This window comes from Panthera onca, chromosome B1 (genome assembly GCF_046562875.1).
Source record: "Panthera onca isolate mPanOnc1 chromosome B1, mPanOnc1 haplotype 2, whole genome shotgun sequence".
Taxonomy (NCBI): domain Eukaryota; kingdom Metazoa; phylum Chordata; class Mammalia; order Carnivora; family Felidae; genus Panthera; species Panthera onca.
This window is the reverse complement of record NC_138342.1, coordinates 165,886,844-165,913,308: the sequence shown is the minus strand read 5'-3', so window position 1 is coordinate 165,913,308 and position 26,465 is coordinate 165,886,844. Positions and strand designations below refer to the sequence as shown.

General features: G+C 40.4%; 1 protein-coding gene and 1 long non-coding RNA gene across 16 annotated transcripts in view; one reads left to right on the top strand and one right to left on the bottom strand.

Annotated features, from left to right (window-relative positions):
- The window catches only part of PSD3 (pleckstrin and Sec7 domain containing 3), an 812,606-nt gene that overhangs the window by 668,048 nt on the left and 118,093 nt on the right, over positions 1 to 26,465 (bottom strand). For all 15 annotated transcript variants that reach the window (XR_013555055.2, XR_013555056.2, XR_013555057.2 and 12 more), the window contains one exon: positions 16,253 to 17,133. Coding sequence is in view for 11 of the 15 variants with exons in the window: in XM_078445466.2 (XP_078301592.2) it covers positions 16,253 to 17,017 (765 nt within the window). In the remaining 4 variants the exon portion in view is untranslated. The remainder of the gene's footprint in view (positions 1 to 16,252; positions 17,134 to 26,465) is intronic.
- On the top strand, positions 3,576 to 5,464 carry LOC132691748 (uncharacterized). The gene is made up of 3 exons (XR_009615975.3): positions 3,576 to 4,042; positions 4,202 to 4,368; positions 4,455 to 5,464. It is a non-coding gene; the product is annotated as an uncharacterized LOC132691748 (long non-coding RNA).

Here is a 26,465-nt window from a genome sequence, read left to right as displayed (position 1 = left end):
TTACAACAGTTCTGGTGAATGCCTTTCATTTTCATCAGTAGTTCCAAAGAATTACACAAGGGAGCTTTTCAATTTAATATGAACGGTAAATCATATGCATGCTGTGGGATCTATTGGCCTGTAAAAACTGACTGAAGCAGTTTCCACAAGGGCTTATCTTATTTGAAATAATTTAGGAACCAAGCCTTATTCTTCTTATGGGGGAAAGGGAAGGAAGGGAATAGGAGAATTGGACAAAGGGGCCAGCCAAGTAGCCAGTCAATCAGACTCAACAGAAGTGCTTGGGTAGAAACTGTACTTATACAGAATTCAACCAATTATGTACCCATTATGTGCAGGTCTGTGCATATGTGGATCCCACCTTCTAGTAAAGTAAAGGAGATTAGATTTGTACAAAAATACGTGAAACTAGGTAATACTAGGTAACATTAGGTAAAACTAGGTAATACTTGAAACTATAAGTAACAGGGTCATCTGTGATTATTATAATACTTATAATTTAGTAAGAACCTTATCTACTATGTGCAAGAAATGTGCAAGTGCTTGACATCCTCTATAAAAAGGATGCTCACAACAATGGAGGGGTACAAAGAAAGTGAGGCCCAGAGAAGTTAAGTAACTTGCCTGAAATCACTTAGCTGGCTGAGTACAAGTGGACTCCAAACAAGGACAGGTTGCCAAGTACACCTCCAACCAAGGGTTGCTAGATAAAATATAGGACACCAATAAATTTGAATTTCAGATAACAACAGTTATACTGAAAAGTATAAGTATGTCTCAAATATTGCTGTTTTTGTTTGCTAAATCTGGCAGCCCTACTCCAAACCTCATCTTATAAGGTAAAGTAAGGAATTCAAGATTACAAGGGATGGAGCACCTGAGTGGCTCAGTTGGTTAAACCTCCGACTTTGGCTCAGGTCAGTGTCTCAAGGTTTGTGAGTTCAAGTCCCATGTTGGGCTCTGTATCCCCCTCTCTCTCTGCTCCTTCCATGCTCAGGCTTTGTCTCTCCTAAATCTCTTGGAATTTCCTAAAGGACGTCCTTTGTTACGTTAATGAAGTAACTTCTGGAAAGCCCCTAGGGTGAGGGATGGTCCTTAAGGAAATAACCTGTGATTAGAGTTGGAAAGTTTAGTCCACTGCCCCATTCTCACACCTCCAGGGAGGGGATAGGGGCTGGAGACTGAGTTCAAATACCAATGGTTGATTTGATCAGTTGTACCTGTGCAATTAAGCCACCATAAAAACCAGAAAAGATGGGGTTCAAAGAGCTTTTGGGTTGGTGAACACTAGAGATTTTGGGGAGAGTGGCATGTCTTCCTGGAGAGGGCATGGAAGCTCCAAGGCATTTCCCCATACCTCACCCTGTGATCTCTTCCATTTGGCTGTTCCTGAGTTATATCCTTTTATAAGAAACCAGTCAGTGATCTAGTAAGTAAACTGTTTCTCTGAGTTCTGTGAGTTGCCCTAGCAAACTAATTCAACCCAGCCAGTAAGTCAGAAGCAAAGGTGACAATATGGTCTGGCATCTAAAATGGGGGAAGTGGGGCAGTCTTGTAGTACTAAACCCTTAATCTGGGATCTGACGCTAGCTCCATGTAGTGTCATAATTGAGTTGCATTGCAGGGCACCCAGCTGGGGTAGAAGAATTGTTTGGTGTTGTGGGAAAAACCTCCACACATTGGAGTTTGTAGCAGAACTAGATCATTGTTCTGGGCATTCCTGCCCTATTTCAGATGAATCATGATGTTACAAGAAGCTTAAGAATTAGATAAAATTGTCATGTAAATAGTATTTGTTTTCAATATTTGTTTTTAGTATGATATGCCTAGCAATGTTAAAACATTTTCCCCTGAACCCAGTCATTGCAATTAATACTATCATATTAATATGTCATGTAAATTTTAAAACACAAAATAAAAATTTTAAAAGATGAGAGATAAAAACATAAAAAGGGGTACAACAATCTTTTTCTTTCTGTACCAAACAGATTGTCTTGTGCACCCGACTTTGCAAATCGTTGCGCACTTTGGACACATCCTTGTCCTGGGCAACACTTGTAAATAATTAATACTTACTGAAGACCTATGTGCAGTTTTTCTCACTTGGCCCTTATATCAGTTCTAGAGTTCCTATTTCTTGCCTTTAGTGAACATTTGGAGTTAGAGGCTCCATCAAAAGATCGACAGCTTGCCAAGTCCCACGCTAACCAGCAGAATGGAGACTTACAGAGCCCACTGTCTTTCAGCCCAGTTGCCTTTCAGGTAGAGTGCCTGAGAAGCAGGCTGGGGTGGATGTGGCTGCAACAGCTGCTAGTGTGATAGGAGAAGATAGGATTCAGTAGGCAGAGAGGGAAAGATTAGGGCCTGAGGTCCTCAGGTGGGAAAAAAACACCTATTTTGGAACAATGCTGAGAGTGTCTGACCTCAGCAAGTCCCCTCAGGCATAAGGTTTCTCTTAAGAATGTAACACACCCCACCTACTTTCCCTTAGGTTCCCCCTCTGGAATTTGACAAGAGACCTAACTATGGCCATAGACCATCCCTCATACAATGGAAACAAGCCAATCAGGAATGGACAACCCAGCACCTAGAGCTATCAAGCCAATAAGGGTAGAACCTGAGAAGGAACAAGGGGAAAGGGAAGGGGAATTGGCTGACCAGAGAACCTTATTAAACAAGAACCCTTGCCTATAATCCTTGGGCAGTCACTTTTGAATGTCCCCTCTCTGTAAAGAGAGCTTTCCTACTGTTCTTCCTTTCTAATCTTATATTCTAATAAACTTTTGCCTGCTGCTTATTTTGTGTCCACCTCTTCATTCTTTGAAGCTGCGAGACAACAAATCCTGGAACACAAGAAGCTGGGGTGATACTCTCTCCACCTTACTGAAGGAACTCCAGATAATGTTTGCCAGTTGTCACATAGTTAATATGTTTGTGTTGGAATTTGAACTTTGGTTGCGGGACCTGTGCTTTTTCCTGCTTTACTATACTGTTTAAGATGGCCCTGAACTCAGGGACACCTTGGTGGCTCAGTCGGTTAAGTGGCTGACTTTGGCTCAGGTCATGATCTTGTGTTCATGAGTCAAGCCCCGCATTGGGCTCCGTGCTGACAGCTCAGAGCCTGGAGCCTGCTCCAGATTCTGTGTCTCCCTCTCTCTGCCCCTCCCCTGCTTGTGCTCTCTCTCTCTAAGAATAAATAAACATTAAAAAAAAATTGCTGTGAACTCAAACCCAAGTATAAATGAAGGTTGGTATTCCCTCCTAAAAATTAAAAAAAAAAAAAAAGAAAGAAAGAAAGAAAGATAAAAGAGGACACTGGAACTAACCAAGCAACTTGAATCAAGGATGTTGAATCCAGAGAACCAACATAGTTTATCAATAAATTTTTGTAAAATCCAAATTTTCCTTAACTCTTTCCTTTTTACTTAGGCAAGACAGACCCAGTCTTAGTGTTTTATTTTTACATGTGGTCTAATAATTAAAAATCTCTCTAAACCATCTTGACTGGCAGAATAATTTATTGACATCAATTTGTGAATTTTTTCCTTATTTTTTTCCAGTTCCCCTCCCTTTAAGCCAAGTCCCTTGCTGTGCCTTGGGGAGGTTTATATGTCAAGGAACAGTGTCCCTCAAGACATTTGTCTTCTGTTAGAAGATGCTAAAGATGCTGAAACAAGTGTCTGGGAGAGGAGGGTGTTGGCCTGAGCCTGGCAAGTATAAAGAGAATCCTGATTAATTCTGGGGGCTGCTCAGAGGCAGTACCCTGGGGGAAGTTTTAAGCTGGAGAGTGGCAGAAATTAAAGGGAAGGTGGGTGTTTATGAAATGACTTGAAGTTAGTCAGGATTTTACAGGCTTCAATATTTTTCCTCCCACTTCCTAACCTTGTTTAGGACTCGGAGGCAAATTACTTCACTCTTCCAAGTACAGAGAGCTCTCTTGTTTTCTTGAAGATTTCTATGCTTCAATACTTTTCCTTTTCTCAAGGTCCCATCAGTTGTGGCCTGCAGTAGATGATGACTTAATAGAGAACTCAGATATTAGGTATGTAACACAAACGTTATGATTAAACAAGGAAAATAATAGCCTTTATGTTTATATTTGGTGGTGGAAGGAATCTTTATTCAGACCTACAGGGAGAGGGACCTCTACTTCCTTTCCCCTACTTCTGACTTGTCTACTTCCTATGTGTTACTCTTCTAGAAGCACAGAGGGAGTCCAGACCCCAGGCCCAAGTTCACAGAAGCAATGGAGTTGCCAGACCTGAAAGCACACAGCCTAGAATGAGAGGCAGTTTGGCAAAGGTTAGGATGGATGGAGAACTGGTGATTGAAGTTGGAGGTCCCCAGCATCTATGTACTCTGTGCCAGGTATGGGTCCAAGCGCTTTATATTTATATTAGAACTAAATTATTATTTTCTATCAAGTAGGTACTCACCTCACCTCTATTTTACAGATGAGGAAATTGAGGTACAGAGAGATTTGTAACTCATCCAAGGCTACCCAGCTAGGAAGGTGCAGGCAGAGCTGAGACTCACACTTGGAGTCTGGCTCCAGGTTCTGTGCTCTTCAACACAGTGCTAAGCTGACCATGCACTCACTGAAGGAACAGGTAAATGCAAGAATTCATGAATGCTTTCATATCATGGAAACTTCTTGACCAGTGGCCCAATTTTAGTGGACAGAGAGCCCTGAGAATATCTGGGACTGAATTTATTGCTAGTCCAGGAAGGTGGGGTATTGGAGGAAGATTTTAATGTGATTTTATTAAAAATAACAAAATGATAATTGCTGTAGTTATAGTTCATGAATAGATTATTTTCTTCTTTTTCCTGGTATTAACAGAATAGGAACCAATTTTTTCATAAGGTTAAGTCTGTTCCACCTGCAGTATAGGCCAGACTAGTTTGCCAAGGGAAGGATATTAACGTTATGAATTCTTTGGTCTATCTTCATGATTAAGGGCCTAAGAGGTCTCAATAATCATTTTGTCAGGGAAGAAAGGTGCAGAAAAGCCAATCTATACATTACTATTGTGAACTGACATATTGTTATAGTGTCACAAAGTTCTAACCCTCGTTTTTGTTCAGGGATTACAGTCTGCCCTCTCTCAACCTGGATACCAGCTTTGGTTTGTTGTCTGAATGACAGAATCCTTCATGTACCAGAGGCAAGACTGTGGTCCTTCCAAAAGGTGCTGCATTCAAAGAAGCATCCCAAGCCCAGCCTCCCCTCCCCATGTCCCTGCACACTCTGACCAGGAAATTGCTTCAGATTCCCTGACTTTGATTAAGCTTATAGGACCCATTCCTGTGTTTCTGCAGTCTCCTATCAACAACACTTGCAAAGTGGCCTTAATCAGTTGTCATCACTGCTTGCCCCTCCCCCCACCCCGCAAAAGGAAATCTTCCAGGGTGAGGAGAAATCTTCTTGGTCTGGTGGGAGTCTACCTTTCTCTAACACACAAACATGGTAGTCTGTGTCCGGATTTTCTGGTCCTGACCTCAAATTTTCCAATGTTGCATTAAATTATGCATATTTTTATGCTAAAATATGTGTTTCTTTTCATGGTATTTTATTCAGTAAATGTAGCTTATTATTTTAAATTTATTTTTTATACTTCTGAATAAAAGGTATAAACTTACAACCCAGAAATCTTAATTTTCAGTTAGGAAAACATTCACTCTATGTGTATATGATTGGATTATGTTCTTTATTAAAGCATAAGGAAATTCACACCTGAACCCAGGAGAAACTCCAAATGCAAACCTTCTTTACATTCTGTCAATCAGCCACAATTTTCCTGCCTTCACTCAGATGGCCCATGAAGCCCATCTCCAGTATGAGATGCCCTGACAATATGGAACAGAGATGGTGACTTTTCACCTCAAATCATGATGTGCAGATAGTAACTTGCACAACTTTCTTATTTGGTCATCACTCGAGTGTAAGCCTATACTGATTAATACACAAAGTTATAACCCTTTGTCTCTATTCTGCTGATGTTTCTTGCATATGTCTAAAAATGCCTCTTTGTATATATGTTTGTCTGCCTCAAACTTCAAGCTTATAGAAAGCAGGAAAAGAATCTCCCTCCTGTTTAATGTTTACAAAAAGGACCAACAGAAACATTAAAAAAATTCATTTAGTAATGCTTAGAGTAACTTAGGTAGTCAATAGTATAATTCCATCTAGTTGGATTTATGTAATAGTTTTTTTCTCAAAGGGCTTCAGAGGCTACAAACAATAAAACAACCCAATAAATGCACAGAAGGTAGCCAGCCATAAATGGTTCACAAAACGGTATAAAAAGGTGGAAGAGCAGTTTGTAGCGAATTGTAAGAAAAAGTTCACCTACTAAAACAGATTGAGGATGAAAATGGAAAGAATTTTGCCATTAGCTTTCTCAAATGGCATGAAAAGTAGGGATGATTATTTATGGTGAAAATATTTATTTTATAGGTTATTCAAGGCATGGAGTAAAGCTGGCTCTTTAGGAGAATAGTTACTACTATTGAGGGGACATTTTTCACAAAGATTATTTGCAAAGTAGACCTAGGAAATTAGGTCAACAAGCTGAGCCAAAGAGAAATATTACTGTAATTCCTTGGCCACAGGCCCACCGGAGAGCACTAGTTTAAGCCACAAGAGAAATATATTTTCATAAATATACCACTATGCTAAATTTATGACCCCAAAGGTAGTTTGAAATTTTATTCTACTTTGGATTGAATAAAATCCACTCCAACAGTGCCAACTACCACTGGTGCCTGACAAGTCACCAGCCTGGATGCATCATAAGTAATGCCTTACAAATGTGAAGTGCAGGGAACGGAGGGATGTGAGGGAAGAACTGAAGGAATTAGTGAAAGAGGAGGTCACTTAGAGTGGCTTTGCCATAGACAACCTAGAGGTTATATTTATGGAGCACCTATTATGTGCAATGCATTTTATAATGATACAGAAGAGAGAGAAAGTTTTTCTGTTTACATACTAAACATTGTTATCCTAAACAAAATCAAACATTTCAAGATTACAAATATTGAGAGGATCTGCTCATATTGTCTATCATTAGTATGCAGTTTCATTCAGGGAAATCTCAAATACTTCAGTAACGAGTATTCTCCCCTCCTCCACCTGTCTTAATACTTCATGAATTTATCGTGCCTCTACAGTTCAGAGCTAAAGGACTTTGGGGAAAAAATTAGAGCTCTCTATCATCCAGAGGAAGTTAAATTGTGTGCCTCAAGGATTTTTTGATAAGATTAGGAAGTGGGTAAGAATATTAAATTATCTAATCTGCAGAGTAACTGTAGGGCAGTTACTTCATAAATGCACCCATCCTTCCCTTAACTTCTGCATTTCTTTCCTGTTTAAAACTCTCCAAAAGCTCCCCATTGTACTTAGAATAAAATTCTAACTTCTTATCTGAGTCTATGAAGCTCTACATGATCTATCCTTGCCTATGGCTTTGACTTTTCTAGTAACTTATGCTCACTATTGATCTGCAGGTACATGGGATTCTTGTGTTAATCCTTGCCTTGAACCTTCCCCTCCTGGATCTTCTATGGTTGGCTCCTGCCTGTCATTCAAGTCTTACTTCAAAAGTCACCTTCCCCATGAGGCCAATTCTCACTTTCAAACTAAACTTCATTCTTATGCAGATTACTTCACCACTTCCTTCTGTTTTATTTTCTTCCAAGCACTTGTCACAATCTGAAGTTGTATGTTCATGTCTTGTTTACTTGTTTCATTTCCTGCTCCCACCAGAATATATAAGCAAGGACTTTTTCCTATTCATTGCTGTATCCCCAGTGCCTGGAATAATGCCTGCCAGATAGTTAATGATCAAGAAATATTTATTGAATGAATGAGTCCAGAAATTATTTCTTTAGCAACTATTCATCCAGATTGTGACCATAGTTATAGAAAGCAGAAGTACCATGTCTGAACACACAAAATCAGAAGAAAAAAAGTCCGTATTAAAACTCATGAGATTTCCTGCTAGATGAGCCACTCAACCCCTCACAAAGAGCATTTTTACTTTTACTTTACATAATTAACAAAGTTGATTTACAATTTAAACACATTTGTTATCTAGTTTCCTGGGTTGTGGTGGATTTTAAAAGTACATTAGATGTAGGCACATTAATAATAGCAAGAAGGAATAGGCCAACATGTAGGAAATTGAAAAATTACTAAACAGCAATAAGAACTCACACAGCAGAATATTTGGGGGCATTATGCATAAAAGCAAATAGTCTTACTGATGTAAAGTTGCCAACAAACAATACTACTATTGTAGTAATTACTCAAGTTATCAAGAAAATTATATTATGTTGTATATACATCTAAAGAAACAAGGAAATAGTAAATATCAAGTGTTTCTTAGAAAACACTTTACCCAAATTTTATTTTTTATTGCTATTTTAAAGGCTAAGCAATATTTGGTTTTCTGAGAGAATTATTTCTGTGGAACATGTTACAGAAATTCCCTCCTTTCCTCCCTCCCTCCCTCTGTTCCTTCTTTCATTCCTTCTCTCCTTCCTTCCTTCCTTCCTTCCTTCCTTCCTTTTCCCCTTCTCCTTTCCTTTCCTCCAACTTTTCTACACAATGAGAAATGTGTAGCTAACCATGTCCCTTATAGCTTGGATATATAGAAAGCACAGATCCAAATCTGACTTTCAAAAATACCAACTCTGTGGACCTTTATGGCATTTTTTGTTGTTGTTGTTTTCCTGATTTTGACGTGATCTTTTCTCCATCTTGATCCTTATTTATAATTTCCTAGACCTGATTATTTATTCCTATTTACCTTTACCTTTGCCGTTATTTTTATTTATTATTTGTGCTATAGCTGCAGTGCACTTGAAATCCTTTATGGAAAAGATTGAGTGTATATGAACAAGCTCTTGTGAGATCTTTCTGCTTATGACATGGGATAAATGGTGTGACATTTTAATTGTTACTTTACCATACAATCAGTTTGAGAATTCAATAAAGAGAAGTAAATCTTCTTGCTGATAAAGTAGGATTTTCAAATGACAAAACATTGTAAATGCTTGAATAATGCCCTCATAATCTGCTGGACCTGGTAATTTAAAGGTTAATACAAATTCACACATCCTGAAAATTGAAAGTTAACTTCCAAAAAGTTAAAATTGACTAAATATAATCACAGGAAATATGCACAACACAAAGGGCAGCCAAAAAAGGAGTCGGAACTGCTGATTACTTTAGAATGAGGGAAAGGGAGCTTCCTAAAAACACAGCCCTGCAATAGCCCAACAATGTTAACTATATGGAACCATCATTCTTTCTTTTGCCCACCTTTTGTTTTTCGTTCATATGGTTCAGTTCAAGGAATCAGTATAGCCCAATTCAAGGAATGTGGCTTATGTTTGTGATTTTTGTTGTTCTTAATTCTTGAACACTGTTGGTCAGGAGTCCCAGTGAGTTGCTGTAAAGTGGAAGAGATCACATGCAGAATCTAAGATGGTTATCTGCTTAGTATGGAACCCCACTTTCACTAAGGACTTATATTTGTGTAACTCTTATAGCAGCCTATAGTCTCTGAAAAATATACAAAGAAACATATTTGAAAGAGAAAATTTACAATGTCATAACCAGTATCAGATTCTGAAAGGAAATCTGTTCATAAACTGTATCAAGCAATAGTTTGATTCTAATATATTGCTTAGTTCAGGGATGCTCTTTTTAAAATCTCCCCAAAGGCTGTAAAAACTGGCTTCCTTTAAATTTGAAAAGACTCAGACAGGACATTTATACAAAGCAAACACTTTATAAATTTTAGCTGACGACACCCTGGCAGTGTTTTTGGTCATTTATTGTGTTCGTTGTCCATATTTGCTCCCCTCCTCTCCACATCACATTAATTTCTAGAAACTGTCCCTTTCTAAGATATACATATTCATCACCATTTTTGGCCTGTCAGCAGATCTGATAGTACCATGTGAGCTGTGCTTGCCCATGCCCCATAGTAAACTGGGGGGACACCCAACCCACAATGGACCAGGGAGCTTTTTCCCAGGGGCTGGGAAGCAGTCCTAAGGGGTTTCAGTCTTGGTCTGAATTGTCTCTAAAGAGAGGAGATGTAAACCTGGGAACTGTGGGTGGCCATATTCCTCCCTGTGGAAGAGGGGGTAGAGGAAGCAGATGTGCAGAAAGAGAGAAAATGATTCAGAGAAGAGTAAAGAGAGGAACAGAGTCCAACAAAGAAAAGAGATAAAGAGAGAGACCTGAAAGCTCTGGATCTCTCATTCCAATTGGTCCTGAGGACCATCTATGCCTCTGCCCTGGGGTTCTACACTTACACATGTATCTTTCTTCCAATGAGTCCCCTGCATTTGGGATAAAGTATCTTTGAAGATTTCTGTTATATACAACCAAGAATCCTAACTAGAACAAGAATCCTAATAGAACACTTTTGTTCAAGGGCACAAGCTTTCAAAGTTAAACGAAGGCAATCTGTTGAAACTAATTCAAACTAGCTAAGTGAAGATAAGTCTCTTCATCATTCTAGGTTTTAATTTCTGATTGGAATTGATTGCCAACATTTTCTTTGCTGAATAATTGATTCAAGAGACTAAAAACACCTTTCAGCAGATTTATTTCCTTTTAATATGGGAGAATAACAAAACAAAACTCTTTTTCGTATAGTCAAAACCCCTCAACTTTAGCTTCTGTCCCAATGTCTCAGGCCAAACCTAATATTTGAGTAATACTAATATTTTGTAAAAACAAATAACACTCAAGATTAGAAAATTTGGTATATATTCGTATAAAGTGTTTTAAAATACATTCAGTTCTTATTTATCCTCTGGATAGTAGAAAGGCATCTAATTTTACCAATAAAGGAGTTTCTCAATTCATAGTAACTTCTAAATATGATGGGCTTTTATCATCAAAAGCTATAGTTTTGGTTGAATTTCCAAAATATGGGCACAAATGGATTGGCAAGGACTTAGAATCACAGAGCTAGATGGGAGGAAAGCAGTCTAATCTTTTCACATTACAGATAAGGAATTAAGACCCAGATGAAGAGACTTGTCCTCACTTAGCTAACTTGAATCAAGGAGAGGGCCACAGCCCCTATGTCCCAGCTCCCACTCCAATTGCTTTTCTCTATGCCACAGGGTCACCCAACTGTAAAGTGGCCCCTGTGCTCTCTGCCTTCTACTTCCAATCAAGATGCTGAAGTGTATATAGTTCCATGAGGGTAGCACTTGTACAATGATCATAAGATGTCTGTATTTGAATGCGAAAGGAAAGAGTAAGGAGAGAAAAAAAGAGTGAGAAAATGTTGTCATGGGAACGCTGAGGCAAATTGCAAGATAAAAAAGAATTGAAACTCATTCTGCTATCTCAGACTTCATTTATTCGAGTAATAAATCAAGACATCTGTGTCAAAACCAATGCAATGTAAAATAGACTAAAGATAAGCTTTTCAATCCAATCAATACTGTCTCCTAAGTACCAAAATCTTTTAAAAGGGACACCACCACACATTTATCTATATTACTGTTAAAACTACTATATGGGCATTTGTGCAAGCTCTCTCTTTGTTCTAATTTCTATTTTAAAATTCTAAATTGCTCGCCAAGAAGGATTAATGTAAAGATTGAATTACCTAGATTACCGTTTTATGTGCAGAACAGTTTCTAAGCTTACAACAGGTCAGAAAAGTCAAAGATGCTTGGGTAATTAAGTGTTTACCCCAGAGAAGATATTGACCTCTTCCAGGGGGTTTAAGTATACCCGGGGGAGAGGGAGGGTCAGTATTCAACTCCAGAATGGAATTTAATTCAACCAAAATCTGGTCAGAGAAGGAAATATCAATGGTTAGGGGATGGACAGCTGGGAATTCTGGCCCTAAAATTCCATGGTGGGGATTTGTTTTATTGTTCAAAAAAGGCACTAACCCTTTCATATCACTGAGCATTAATCAGACTTTATGAGGTTCATTCCATCATTTATTCATTCATTCAACTAATTGTGAAGTGCCAGGCACTGTGCTATTCACGTATATAACCATCCCAGTGCCAACTGGAGTCCCAGATCTCCCTGAGAGAGAGGCAAGCCCAATGTGTATGTCTTTCTTGCAGAGAAGTCACTTGATAAAACCATTAATCTTTAGAGACAAGTTGAGGTAGATGAGATTAAGTTGTTTTAATACTTTTATTTCATTAAACAGTTTTCATTCCCTTTCTGGATTCATAGATTCCAGATATCTCCATAGATTCTCATAATCATGGAGAGTCAGAACTGGAAGAACCTCAGAGAACAAATGTGATAACCAACTTTGTTCAGTGAGTTGTCAGGGGCCACTTAGCTAGTTAGCTAGCTAGTTGACAGAACCAGAGCTTCATTTTCATCTCATAAATTCCAGTGCTAGTGACCTTTATTTTAAATAAAAACTTTCTGTCAAAAACTTACAGACTTATATTTCAGACATTGGTCTTATTTTAAAGCAAAACAATCCAAGATGCAGAAAGTTAAAATTATTTTTTCTAGTCTGCTTGCCAGGGCCTACCTATAAGAAAATAGACCTACATCACACTTGTATTCACTATCTTAAAGAAGAACTACCCATCCCTGTCTCCTTCCCACAAATCCAGATACCTCCCATGGGCTCCTTATCTGTCTGGCTCATTCTCCACTCTGTCTTCTAAACTTGAACATTCCTAAAAGCTGGTGATAAAAACTCAAAAAGGTGATTGCTTTTGAGATGAGAGAGGAGGGGGGAAAAAAAGGAATGCCAATAGAGAGAGGTAAAATTTCTGGGAAATTTAAAGCTATAGATGAAAATTTGGGGGGGGGTGTTGTAAAAATAGTACTAGGAGGAAGATCTTTAAAATATATTTAATTACTATGATTTAAATACCAAAAGTCATTGTTACTTCAAAACATAAAATATGTAAGATATAAAGACCTAGTTTTAAAAAAAATTGGAAATTTTCCAAAATGATTGTAGAGAAAGCTTTTTTTCCCTCTCTTTTGTGTTGTGTCTGTCTTATCTTGGTATGGTCTTTGTATTTTTAGCCCCAAATTCAAGACACACATCAACAGTTCCTCTCATTCCCACAGAGAGGCAGCAGAACATGGGCCCAAGAAATCCTTAGGGCAGCTGTGGCCTCAGACCATGGAACATTTTCTGATTCACACTGACGGACTTACCACAGGAATGTTACAGCCCTCAAGCTGGCATTACCCAGAGCTGGAACACCATGTCCTCCAAACCCAGACCTTCATTGCTTCTAGAAAGCAGTGCTTGTTCACACAAGGCTGGTCACTAGACCTGATATTCCCAAGGGTCCTTCTCCCATCCTCTCCACCAGAGAAAATAGGAGTAGAGTGTCTCAGTTTCCAGGAAGTAGTGGGTTGCCTTCTAAGGAAATCTCACCCTCTCAGAAGACACTGAAAGAAGGCTAAAAGGGCTCTGGCTTCCAATTGGATAATTAGAGTTCTGTCCTGAGCTGCCATATCCTAGTCATGGGATCCAGCAAGTTGCTGACCGTCTACAAGCATCTTGTCTCCTTATCCATGAAGTGGAGATGATAATAATGTATATCCTCATGGAGTTTTGATGTTTTAATAAGAGGAAATAGTGCATTGGAAGCTCTATATTGGCCATAAAGTGCTATAGTTGTTTTTACTATAAATTAAAAACCAGTTGATTTGATTTGCCGCACTCACTCCCTATGATACTTGGAAGGATGTAAAGCAATAATTTTCATATTGGAGTCCATTTGTTTCAACTGTGAGGCAATATATTTAGGCATCTGGGGTATTGTGAAGAAGAGACTTTACACTTAAGATCCAGATTTATCTGCTTGGAAAGTTGATACAAGGACCTCAAGCCTATGAAACACATGTAGTGTGTACATGTAGTGTGTAGTGTGTAGACTTTGCTTCCATATAACCAAAATTTCACTTTAATAAATATAATCGATCACATTTTTTTCATGAGTACATCAGGTGAAAGTTTCCACTACGGGTATTCAAGGGCTTTCCATTCATAGGTGACAAGAAGACATTTTTAATCAGGCTGCTGCCATTTTATAGTGACTTCTACAGCTAAATTCCAAAGCATGAGAGGACTAGGGAATTCTTATACACTAATTTATCAAATCCAGACACCTTAATCTATTCAGGACTGGGAAGATGGAAAAACCTCTCTCTGTACTCCTTTCTCTAGCACAGAAGACTAGGCAGGGATCACCTGGCTAATAATAGCCATAAAGCATTTAAAGGACTTGTGGTCTGAGGGTGCTAATTTCACAACTCCCATCTTTCCTGTTATGGAGGGAATCATGTTTGACCAGCAAGCTCAAGGATAAGTTTTTGTAGCCCTGCTTCCTAACCACCTTGAGTCCTACCCTAGATGGACACCCTACATGGACCATGTACTCCCTGGTCCTACCCAGGTGTCTCACTGATTTGCCTCTCTTCTTCTCTCCCTTAAGACAAGGCTACTGAGGGTCCCTTTTACTGGCCCAACACTTTAGTATACAAATCTAAGTTTTTAGACCAGAATCTTGCATCGCTTAGTTTAGATGGGACAGATGTCTGGGAGCCCATTCACAAAAGTTGCTACATGAAGCAGACAAGGGAGAAATATACCCACTTGGATCAACTCCCAAGGTACTTCTCCCTAGAGAAATGGCTCTGAGGCTTTGGTTTATACCCGGAAGGTGGGAGGGGAGAATAGGAAAAGATAGAGTTTTCAAGTTATCAAACCAGCATCAAAGTACATAAACAACTACTGTGTGACCACACAAAAAGAGACAGGGCTCTGACGCATGGGTATGTCATTCCTCCTAAATCCCTGTAGGAAATGAGTGATACAAGAACCAGGAAGGAATGTAAACTATTTCTTAAGGGAACATGCTAGCATCTCTTTTCTTCCAAAAGTTCACCTCTGAATAGAACTTAGGCTCATCCTTTCTCCCTGATTCTTACCTGTGACTATACAGGCTCCCTGTTAAAAGGGGAAAGAGCGTGGAAGGATGTTGTATAGAAGCATGTAGGAGAGAACCACAGAATCTAGAAGCCGCATCATTTCCAAGTCCATGGAAGACCAATTTTCTGATGGGAATTTCATTCATTTCTTCTGTGAGGTCTCTGAGAGTCCCCTCCATGTCTACCCTCCCATACCCCAGAAAAGTCCCCATTCTTCTCCCTGATCCCACCAACCCCAACACACACACTCTTCCTCACCCTCACCCCTGTCACCTATATTATGTGCAAAGTATAGCAAATTGTTTAAACTGTTAATAAAGGGAAAATAAAAGCATACTTTTTTATTTTGTCCATCCATTTTGTGATCTGTATACCTGAACTGGGTGGAGAGAACACCATCATAATGAGGAGGTTGGGTCAGAGATGCAGAGAATAAGATGCTAATAACAATGAGCCAGCATGGCCATGATTGGAGACAGAGCCCATAAAAGCTGGAAGAGACCCTTGAAGACCACACAGATTTATCTCTTCCATTCCTACTGGGAAATGGAAACTGGGAGGTCAATGCTCAGGGCTATATAGCTTCTTGGGGTGGGGTGGGGGGGGGGTGATGGGAGGTAGATGTGGGCTTTAGAAGGTGTGGCTGAGTTCCAAGGCTGCACTTCAGTTCTGAAAACCTCCACAAAATTCACTGAAGCCTCCTTAAAGTACCCAGAGCCCATTCTGGAGAATAGGTTTTGCTTCTGTACTTTTTCTTTTTGGAAGGGGGAGGATTTTTGCCTAGCCACTTCTCAGCTCCCCCCATCTGAAATGGGGGTATGAGCTTCTATTTTTCAGGGTGGTTATGAGAACAAATGGGATATAGAAAAACATCTAACATAATGGCTGACACATCATAGGGCTCAATAAAAGTCTATGTACCTCCTTTATCCTTCCCTCTGGTCTTCCCCTAAAAGTATGTACTTCCTTGCCTGACTTGTCTTCTCCTATCTTTGTCAGAAATCTGGGAAACAGTTATTCATCCTCTCCTTCCAAACAAAATGTTGTTAATGGCTGGGAAAGGTGGCAGAGCAGACAGGAAAGATCTAGGCCCAAGGCAGGGGGACTGTGGCTGATGAGTACCTCTGCTACTGAGGTTTACCCCATCGACAGTGCAGGGGACATGCAAGTGTGAGTGACTGGGAGCTCTAGTGGGCACATCTGTCCCCATTCTCTATTCTCTCTTCTGGGAACAGCTGGGGTCTGGGGATTCAGCCACATGGGCTTTCTTACCTTGAGAGGCAGAGCGGCAGGCAGGGCCGGGTAGCTCTTGCTGGTCTGAATGGGTGGACAGTATCTGTAGAGCCTTGCTCTCCTAGCTTGCACAGTGGTGCTGATGCCCTCTTCACAGCTCTTGGGAAGAATCTGGCAGGTAGCAACACCTCTCCTCAGCATAGCACTTTCACCCCTGTCAGTAGCGTGAGCCAGGATGACCTGTGGCATTGAACATCCCAAGGCATCCCAAGACGAAGGGTCCTTGCTCCACAGGTCCTGGGGGGCAGTGATGACTGGCCAGTGCTCCCAGCCCATGGAGGGATTGTTGCTTTCATTGCTCATAACGGGAGCTGGGCTACGAAGTCTGCATGACAGGGGCTGCAGTCGTCCAAATTTCCTGGAGGCGGGGGCCGGGGAAGGCCTGTGACGTGGGGTTCTGCAGACACCACCTCTTCTTACATCCAGATCCTGGGATTTTTCCTCTCTCTCCTCCTCCTTCAGAGCAGAGCAACTGAAAGCAGCTGGTTCCTCTGTCCCAGAGCCCCCCTTCTGCAGCAGGCGGGAGGGAGGAGCAGCCAAGCCCTGTGTGTGCCTGAGGTCCCGGCCTGCCAAGAAGCCAGTTCTGGGACTTGGGAAAATGTGTCCCTCCTCCGGGCCCCCTGGGGCTGCTGTCCAGGCTGCAGTAGCTGGAGACTGGGAGGGGTGAGGTCGGGCAGGGGGGGCCTGCAGCTGGATGAAGAGGAAGGAAGTTTTCATCTGCTGTTGCTCGGGCTGTTCAGCCATTTCCTCCAAGGGGGTAGGGCCCTTGCCAGGGTCGAGTTTCAGACCTCAGTGCCCAGGGATGCAAATGCCAGCAGCTGTGGGCAGACATGACTTGGCCCCATGGTTCCAATGACAGCCTGAGGAAGCAAATGACACATCTTCAGGACCCAGGGGCAGTCTTCAAGGAGCAGGGGATAATGTTGCTGTGAGAGTGGACTCAGCACTCACTTTACAGAATCACAAAACCAGACAGACTGGAGAACACTCTAGTAATGAGAGATGGGAGGGGACAGTCAATAGTCAGCACTCTCATGTTGGTGAGTCTGATGGGATTTCTTTTTCTTTCCTTTCTTTCTTTCTTTTTTGAATTTCTTTTTCGTAATTAAATGTCCCCTTCCCCATATTTGAAATGAAAATATTAAAGTTATTTGTTTCATTGTTTAATCCTAAATTCTATATTAGCTACACTTGTTCTTTGGTGTCTGACTTGTGAGACACTGTGTGATTTGTAGATGAAGCTTCCAGGACATTCCAAAGTGTACTTTTAATCCACCTTGCTTGCATTGATAATGTACAGTTGTAAACAACTTTAATGTTTTAATGAATTTCCTCTTTAAACCCTATGGTTATTTAGGAGTTCCCAGTGTTAGTCCCATAGTCCCACATCAAAATACATGGTATTACACACACACACACACACACACACACCCAAATAAATAGAAATAAAGAGATAAAGATGAAAAAGGGATAAGGAAAAAAAGAGAGAGAGAGACAGAAAGATGAAATAAGAGAAGTTATGCAGATGACAAACCAGACAGGAGAGGGCTTTGCTTGTTTTAAAAAAATACTTCAGCCTTTTGTGAAAACTAAAGCAATTCACCTGAAAATTCACTGAGTAGTCCACTTTCAGGGTGTTACTATAGGCTCAATATCTCTCACAATGGAAAAGAACATTTTGAGTCCCATGGCCTTGTTCCTGAGGAGAGAAGTGAGTAGGAGGTGGGAAAGGTCTTTCCTTTTAATTTGAACTTGACTGAAAGGGAACCAGGAAATTATGCTCTGAGACAAACTGAGCACATAACCTAAAAAGTTGGCTGCTTTGGCAGCACATGAGCCTGACCTGTCTCTCTCCCCCCAACTCCTGGCCATTACCTTACATGGGAAGCACCGCTGGATTACTGCAGGGCCATGGCCTTGGCTGACCATTCCTGGCCAGAGTGTCTTTGGAAGTTCTCAGGATGGGTGGTTGGGGCCCTCTGTTTATTTTTATTTTAAATATCTTCACACAGCCATTACACCCAAGGTTATGGTAACTCTGTCCACATTTCCAGACAACTGACAAAGGACTCAGTGTACATTTGCTCAGAAATGTGCCCAGAGCTGTCTAGTCTAGGAATAGGACAGTATAATCCCTTTATAACACACATCATTACAGAGAAAACTTTGGCAAAACAATGTTATGTCCAAGTCTTAGACTCCTCCATTGAAATAATGATATGTTGATCTGATCACACTATTTTTCAATAAAAATCCTGTGTTGATTGATGTTTAGTCCTCTTATGTAATTTTCCCACTCTCCTATAAAAGTACTTGTGTGAACACTAATCACTTAACACATACTAGTTTGTTAATGGATTAACTGCTAATAAGGCAAGGAGCTATCTTTGTACAGAACAGGGATTTGGGTGAGAAGAACCATCTTTTTGTTTTTGCTTCTCCAGGTGCCAAGCATTATGCTAGGTGCTTTACAGACTTAATGTTATTTAAGGCAAAACACAATCCGGTGAGGAGATGGCATTATCTCCATTTTGCAGTTGAGGAATGTGAGCCTCAAGGAAGTGAAATAATTGCCAGATGCCTCTTTACCACAACTGCCAGATCAGCCAGGGTTTTAGAGATGAGAAGTTTCACTTCAACTTCAACCTCCAAATAAAACGATGTACAAACCAAAAAACTAAGGTGGTAGTGGTGGTGTGTTCAGGACACTTCTCTCTTCTAACCTGTTATTTGTGAGCCTACCACAGAAGTGATTACTGACAAATATTTCATTTCTAGGTTGTGTAGGCTTAGAATAGAAGAGAAAGAGTTGACAGAAGGAATGATAGAATTTACCTGGAGGACACATGTAAGGCATCTCCTTAGGACACTCTTAAATATTTGAGGGGCACCTTCAGGGAGGGCTGGAGTTCTGTATGAGAAGTTGTGGCAAGTGCCCGAGAAACATGGTTTTTGCTATGATGTAAATAGCACTGAGATTGAAAGTGTGTATTTTGCCAGACAGACATTTCTCTGAATCCATTGTGGGACTGTGTGATCTTGAACAAGTTTCTTGACCTCTCTGATAATTAGTTTCTTCTTCTCTAAGATGAGGTAACAATATCTACTTTATAGAGTTATTGAGAGGATTAGGTGGAAGTGTATATAAAGGGCTTACTTAGCATAGTAGCTGGCGCATAACGGTTTCTTAATAAATGTTAGCAACTCTTACAATTTATATCCACATACTATTGAGTCCTGGAAAAAACTGGTTGACTCAGTGGAACGATGTGAGCTATGGCATGAAATATATATATATATACATATATATATATGTATATATATATATATGTATATGTATATGTATATGTATATAACCTGCACTGGGCAATCACACGCATGTTTTCATGCTTCTCATGTGATGGGGCTAACAGCTAAGGAATTAAGTGGGATGACAGAAGAGTCAGCAGTGAATTTGGGGTCTGGACACATGTGCTTGAGTCCTGCTGTGGTCACTTATTAGCTGTGACTCATGGCAAGTTTCTGAACCTCAGTGCATTTACCTGAGCAAGATAAATTTCTGAGCTTCCTGCCTTAGAGAATTGTTTTGAGGGTCAAATGGCATAATGTATGGAAGAATACTTTGTAAGCACAAAATTAATATATACTAGGTTTTTTAAAGTTTATTTATTTATTTTGAGAGAGAGAGAGAGAGAGAGAGAGCATGAGCTGGGGAGGAGCAGAGAAGAGGGAGAAAGAGAATCCCAAACAGGCTCCACACTGTCAGCACAGAGACCGACACAAAACTCAATCCCATGAACCATGAGATTATGACCTGAGCTGAAATCAAGGGTCAGGTGCTTAACTGACTGAGCCACACAGGCACCCCCATATTAGGTCATTAAGTCAGAATGGATTTTGTTATAATAATATTAGTAATAACTAAATTAAATCATTGTCTCTGATTTCTCTGAAGACTCGAGATTTCTTTGTCTTGAAAGGATTCTAGGTTGATTCCCACCACCACTGACCTTCAAGATTCGTAAAGTGTGATTGCAAACAACAGATAATTTTAATTGTACTTTATTTCTGCTAGTGATTTCTTCTCATTATTTTTAGAGAGAAAAAGAACATTTTAAAATCTTATCAAGGGTGGAGTGGGGAGTGGGCACTGGGAAGGGATATCAAAGCACTCATTTCTCTCATTACAAGTTTTTTTTTTAATGTTTCTTTATTTTTGAGAGAGAGAGAGAGAGAGAGAGAGGTGCGAGAAGGGGAGACACACAATACTAAGCAGGCTCCAAGCTCTGAGCTGTCAGCACAGAGCCAGACATGGGGCTTGAACTTGCGAACCGCGAGATCATGACCTGAGTCCAAGTCAGACACTTAACTGACTGAGACACCCAGGCACCCCTAACTTAAATCTTATGACAACCTTAGGAAGTAGGCAGCAAGATTCTCCTTTTAGAAATTCAGAGAATAAAGGAGATGAAGTAACTTGCTTAGAGCAACAGAGTTTGGAAGGGCAATAACTTGAGATTTTCACCCAGGTCTGGCTCTTTCCCCCCACTGGGATGGGTGGACCCAATTAACACAGCTTGTTCAGCCTGTCTGTACTTCCTATTTCCAAAGCTTGGATTCCTAGGAAAGATCTACTCACCACTCATGTGTTACATTTACTGCTGAGGGAGGCTCTCTAAAGTTGTTTCCCTAGTATTTTTAAGAGCTTAAATGATTCAAGATTGTACAAAATGATCAATCAATATTTGTTTTCTGAGTCTAAGATAAGTAATTCTCCCAAGAGTGGTGATTCCAGAGAACAAGTGTTAGAAGTGCATGTTCCAGGGAATCCCAAGGATTCCTGGAAATATTCTATTCAGAGTCAAAGGAGTCACAACGTGCCTCTCAATAATCATTCATTCTCTCAAAAGGTGGAGCTCACGGTAGTCAGTCCTTGGCAATTAAACTGGGAGACTTCTCGAATCACTGTGTCTAATCTGGTTGTGACCTAGTGGCCATCTACAGCCTGATAGGAAGGCAAAAAGGTAGTAACAATTGCCTCTTCCTGCCATAAGGATGTGTTTGGAAAATGCATTCTTGAGTCAAGAAAGAATGCGAAACATGGCAAAGTTGGGGTGTGGCATGGGACTGAGGAAGAGCTTGCAGACATGAAAGGGCAGAGACATGGGACTCTCTGAATGATATAACCTAGGAGAGTCAGAGCAATGCCAATAGTAATCACTGAGCATTCCTATTCATGCCGTTTCAAATAAGGCTTCAAGATTCTTCAGGATATTCTGTCTGTGGGTTAGAAATACACCTCACAGTGTGGCTTAGTTTCCTCCCTTATTATAAGGAGATTTATATAATAGTGCACATGGTAGTGGTGATGATGACAGTTGCCATTTACTGAATGTCTACTATATGCCTGACACTGCTGTGGGCACTTTGTATGTATCACCTCTAACCCTCATAGAAAGATTTTTATTAGAGTCTCTGTCTCAAAGACACAGATACTGAAGACTGCAGAAATTATTTTCCCAAAGTGACATAGCAATTAAGTGAATGCAGATTCGGGTCTTTCAGCTCCAAAGTCTATGCTCTTTCCATGATGCCACACTACTTATGAATGCATCTATTTAGGGACCAACTTTATCTTCTGTTTAATAGACAAACACTTGAGATTTGGAGAGGAAAAAAAAAGAAAGAAAGAAAACTTTTCTTACATCCTCTCCAAGCACCGGGGTCACATGTTCCCCTCAACTCCACCACCTCTTACTTTCTTCAGACTTACTCCCCTGTGACCATTTTTTGCCTCTCCCCAAAAAGCAAGCTCAGCTCATTCCTTCAGGAATTGACACCATGTCAGATATTCTCCCTTGTGATGATTATTTTTGGAAGAACCAGATGGAGTTTTTCCATTTCCATCCTGTTTCTATTTCCTTTGCTGCCTGCCACCCTGACCCCACACACACATGGGTGTGTTTGACTGATTCTTTGTGTTTTCAGTTGATATGTGCCTACCCTAGCATCTGATCACATAAGATGACTACTTTTGAAGTAAATGGAAAAAGTTCTTAAACAGACCAGAGTGATGGGCACGAGGAATTTAGATGCTCTGCTCTGTGTCATGCCCAGATGGCTGTCCTCTAGTTCAAGGTTTCTGCAGACTTTCCACTGTAGAAGCCCTGGACAGTCAAAGGTGGGGGGCTTTGGACCAGGCCAGGGGCAGGCTCCACTTAAAAAAGGGGTGGGGATGGGGTGGGATAGGGACAGTTTGTGGTGTGGGGGGTGAGGTTTGAGGTGGTTTGTGTTCTGAGACCCAAGTCAGAGCCAGAGGCTATTCCTCCTTCACTTAATCCCTAATTGTTCCAGATTGTTCTTCAGTGAAACCATCCTCATGGTGTTGTGAGTTTACCAGAAGTAACCTTCAAAAAAGCTTGATTAGATGAATAGGGATTACATCTAAGTGCACTTTTTATAACTAATTAGAGCAAATGACCCATTTCTACTGAACTTGTAAGAACTGCAATTTTATCTAGTGCCACCGTGTGCCAAGAGCTTCCCATTTACTATCCGGTTTAGTCCTCAAAGGCCATAGGATGAAGAAGCTGAGGCCCAGAGAGATGAAGCACCTTGCCTAAGGTCATTAACAAGAGGCAAAATTAGCACTCAAGTCCTTTTTGTCCTAACTCCAAACAGGGGCTAAGTGTCTCTCAGTGCATCCTTGTCCTCATTCCAGCCCACTCTGAATCCTTTCAGTGCTCACTGCATCCCCATTCAACTGATTTTATGAGCCGCTGCTACATTGGTCTTCTAAGACCCCAACTCTCTCATGCCCATGACCTGTGGTCACCAGTCTCTAACATAAAGATAACCTCAACCACTGGTTTGCCTGGTTTACCTTCCCTCTTTTTCCAGACTGTTCTCCTACAGCTCTTCCATATGATCCCCCTCATGCAGATGTGCTCCCCATACAAAGCTTTTACTTAGACCCTTGCTTGAGTCCCTTCCCTTCTCTGTCTTCCCCACCTATGCAAATGCCACTGCCTTCTGGGATACTGTATAGATCCCACCATCTTTCTGACACCTTTGCCAGACAGTCCAGCCATCAGTAATCCTTCCCTTTCTAGCACTTTCTGCCAATAAGATTTATTGTGATGCCAGCCACATATTATTCCATATGGTGAAAGAAAATGAAAAGAAAGAAGAAAGTTTCAAAAAGCTTTGGAAATTTTCTTTTTTCTAACTCCTGACTCAGTCTCAAAAATCCAAAATATTTTAGTGTTGCAACTATTCTCCCCTAAGTAAAACATTTGGTTTAGTTGTAAACTCAGATAAAAACTACATATTGGTAATTTTTTATATATACCAGACAATAAATTCACTTGAAACACTATCAAAATATAACTAATTCAGCATTGAATTTGGAAAGCTGTGTGTGTGGCATAAAGTTGCATGATGAGATGATGTCTAAATAGAAGTGAAGGAGGTTTTGGGGCTTCTGGGTGGCTCAGTCAGTTAAGTGTCTGACTTAGGCTCAGCTCATGATCTCATGGTTCATGAGTTTGAGCCCTGCATTGGACTCTGTGCTGACAGCTCAGAGCCTGGAGCCTGCTTCGGATTCTATGTCTTCTCTCTCTGCCCCTCCCCTGCTTGTTCTTTGTCTCTCAATCTCTCTCTCTCTCTCTCAAAAATAAATAAACATTTTTTAAAAAGTCTCATTATTAAAAAAAGTGGAGGAGGTTTTATCAGGTCTTAATAAAAGCAATTACTAAATACATATTGATTTAGCATCCACTCTCTATTCTGCAGTAATAATGCTACTGAATTACTGTAATAATGGCCCTGTAGGCAGTCTCAGAAGGATAAATACTGTGATTTTCAGTCCTTCCTGGAACTTTGATCCTTTGTTCTATTCCCTAATCCTTACAAGGGCAAAATTATTCAGAATCAAGCCAGTCACCTGGATCAGTGTTAAACACAATTTCTCTCCCAAGAAAAGCATAATGTGATCTCTTAAGTAATAGGAAGGGAGAAATCTAGAATATAATAAGGCCAGATAATATTTGGGATCCTTTCTTATCCAAAATGGATTCCCTTCTTTACTTTTAGGATTTCTGGGCTTCTGACTGTAATTCTTGCCAGGTACTTCAGAACAAAGGAATGATGTCTACTGGAGACAGGCCTAGGTTTTATTATGGAGAAGAGTGATAAAGAGGTAACAGCCCTGACCAGATTGCAGTACTAGCCCCATAGCTCACCAGTAGCACAAATTCAACCTTTATATGTGAAATATAAAAATATCTGCCCAAACTCAGAATGTTACTGAATAATTACCATGTCAGGACTATAAGGAAGAATTTAAATCCTGACGTTTTCTTTTAAGGTAAGACAAATTGAACAATCGATGTTTCTAACACCAGTGGTATGTATATCATTGCCATGATGTGACACAAATTCATTTTTTCAACAATTGTTGTTGAGCATCTCCTGTGTGCCAGGGACTGCAGAAGTAAGTATGTACTAGTCAATACCCAGATGCAGCTAGGATCCAGTGGGGGTACTGCTTACATAGAAAACTCTGAATCCTGGGGTGCCTGGGTGGTTCAGTCGGTTAAGCCTACAGCCCTTGGCTTGGGCTCAAGTCATGATCTCCAGGTTTCGTGACTGTTTTGTGAGATCCAGCCCTGTTGCTGACAGGGAAGAGCCTGATTGGCATTCTCTTTCTCTTTCTCTCCCTGCCCCTCTTCTGCCCTTTCTCTTTCTCTCTGAAAATGAATAGGTAAACTTAAAAACAAAATAAAAACAAACAAAAAAAGCCTCTGAATCCGTACAAAAGCAAGTAAATGTCCTTACAGGGTTCAGAAGAAGAGTCAATAGACAAATGCTATTATAGACTGAATGTGAGTGTCCCCCCAAGATTTATATACTAAACCTACTCCCTATGTGATAGTATTTGGAGGGATAGCCTTTGGGAGGTGATCAGGTCATGAAGGTGGAGACTTTTTGGTAGGATTAGGGTCCTCAAAAGGAGAGGCCAGAGGGCAGTTCATTCTCCTGCCATATGGGCACACACACCAAGAAGTCAGCAGTGTGCAACCAGGAAGAAGGTTCTCATCAGAAACCGAATTGGTTGGCATCTCTATCTTGAATTTCCTAGCCTCCAGTACAATGAGAAAGAAGTTTCTGTTGTTGATAAGTCACTCAGCTTATGGCATTTTGTGACAGCAGCCTGAAGTGACTAAGGCAGCAATTCGTACCAAGAAACGGGGTGCTGCTACAACATATATCTAAAAAGGTGGAAGCAGCTCTGAAACTAGGTTATAAGTTCAGGGTTGGGGTTTTAGGTGCATGCTAGATGAAGCTGAAATTATCATTAAGGGGTTTTTATAAACAATTATGGTGGGGGCACAGAAAGGAAAGAAGAGCTGTAAAGAAGGTTTCCACCTTAGAAAATACATAAATAATCACATAACAGAATGTTGATAGAAATACAGATGGTAAAGGCCGTTCTGATGAGGTCTGAGATGGAAGTAAGGAACATGTTACTGGACAATGGAGAAAACTTGCCAGTGATGAAATTGGGTGTTTTGCTGAGGAGATTAATTTTTTTTTTTTAATTTCCTTAAGTTTATTTACTTTGAGAGAGAAACACAGAGAGTGAGCAGGGCAGGGGCAGAGAGAGAGGAAGACAGAGACAATCCCAAGCAGGCTCCACACTGTCAGTACAGAGCACATTGCGGGCTTTGAACTCATGAACCATGAAATCTCTACCTGAGCTGAGACCAAGAGGAGGAGGCTTAACCGACTGAACCACCCAGGTACCCCTCACTGTGGAGACTTCTAAGTGAAGTGTTGAAGAAGTGACTTGGTTTCTTCTGACTTCTTATAGTAAAAGATGAGAGGAGAAAAATGACTTAAAGATGGAATTATTAAGCAAAAGGGAACTCTAACTTAAATATTTGAAAAATTCTCATACTGAATAAAATGAGAATGTGTTCGGAAGAGAATTTAGGGTGCAATCAAGCAACCATTTGATAAGGAGATTAGTATGGGTGTTAACTGCCACGTAAGAAGCATCATGAATGACTTTTGAAGATCAAGGTGAGATGAGAGTAGGGAAGAGAAGGCAGCTTAGAAAATACTTATGGATGTGGCTCTGCAATAGGTTTCATAGCACATATCGCAAGGTGTCATTACAGAGTTATTT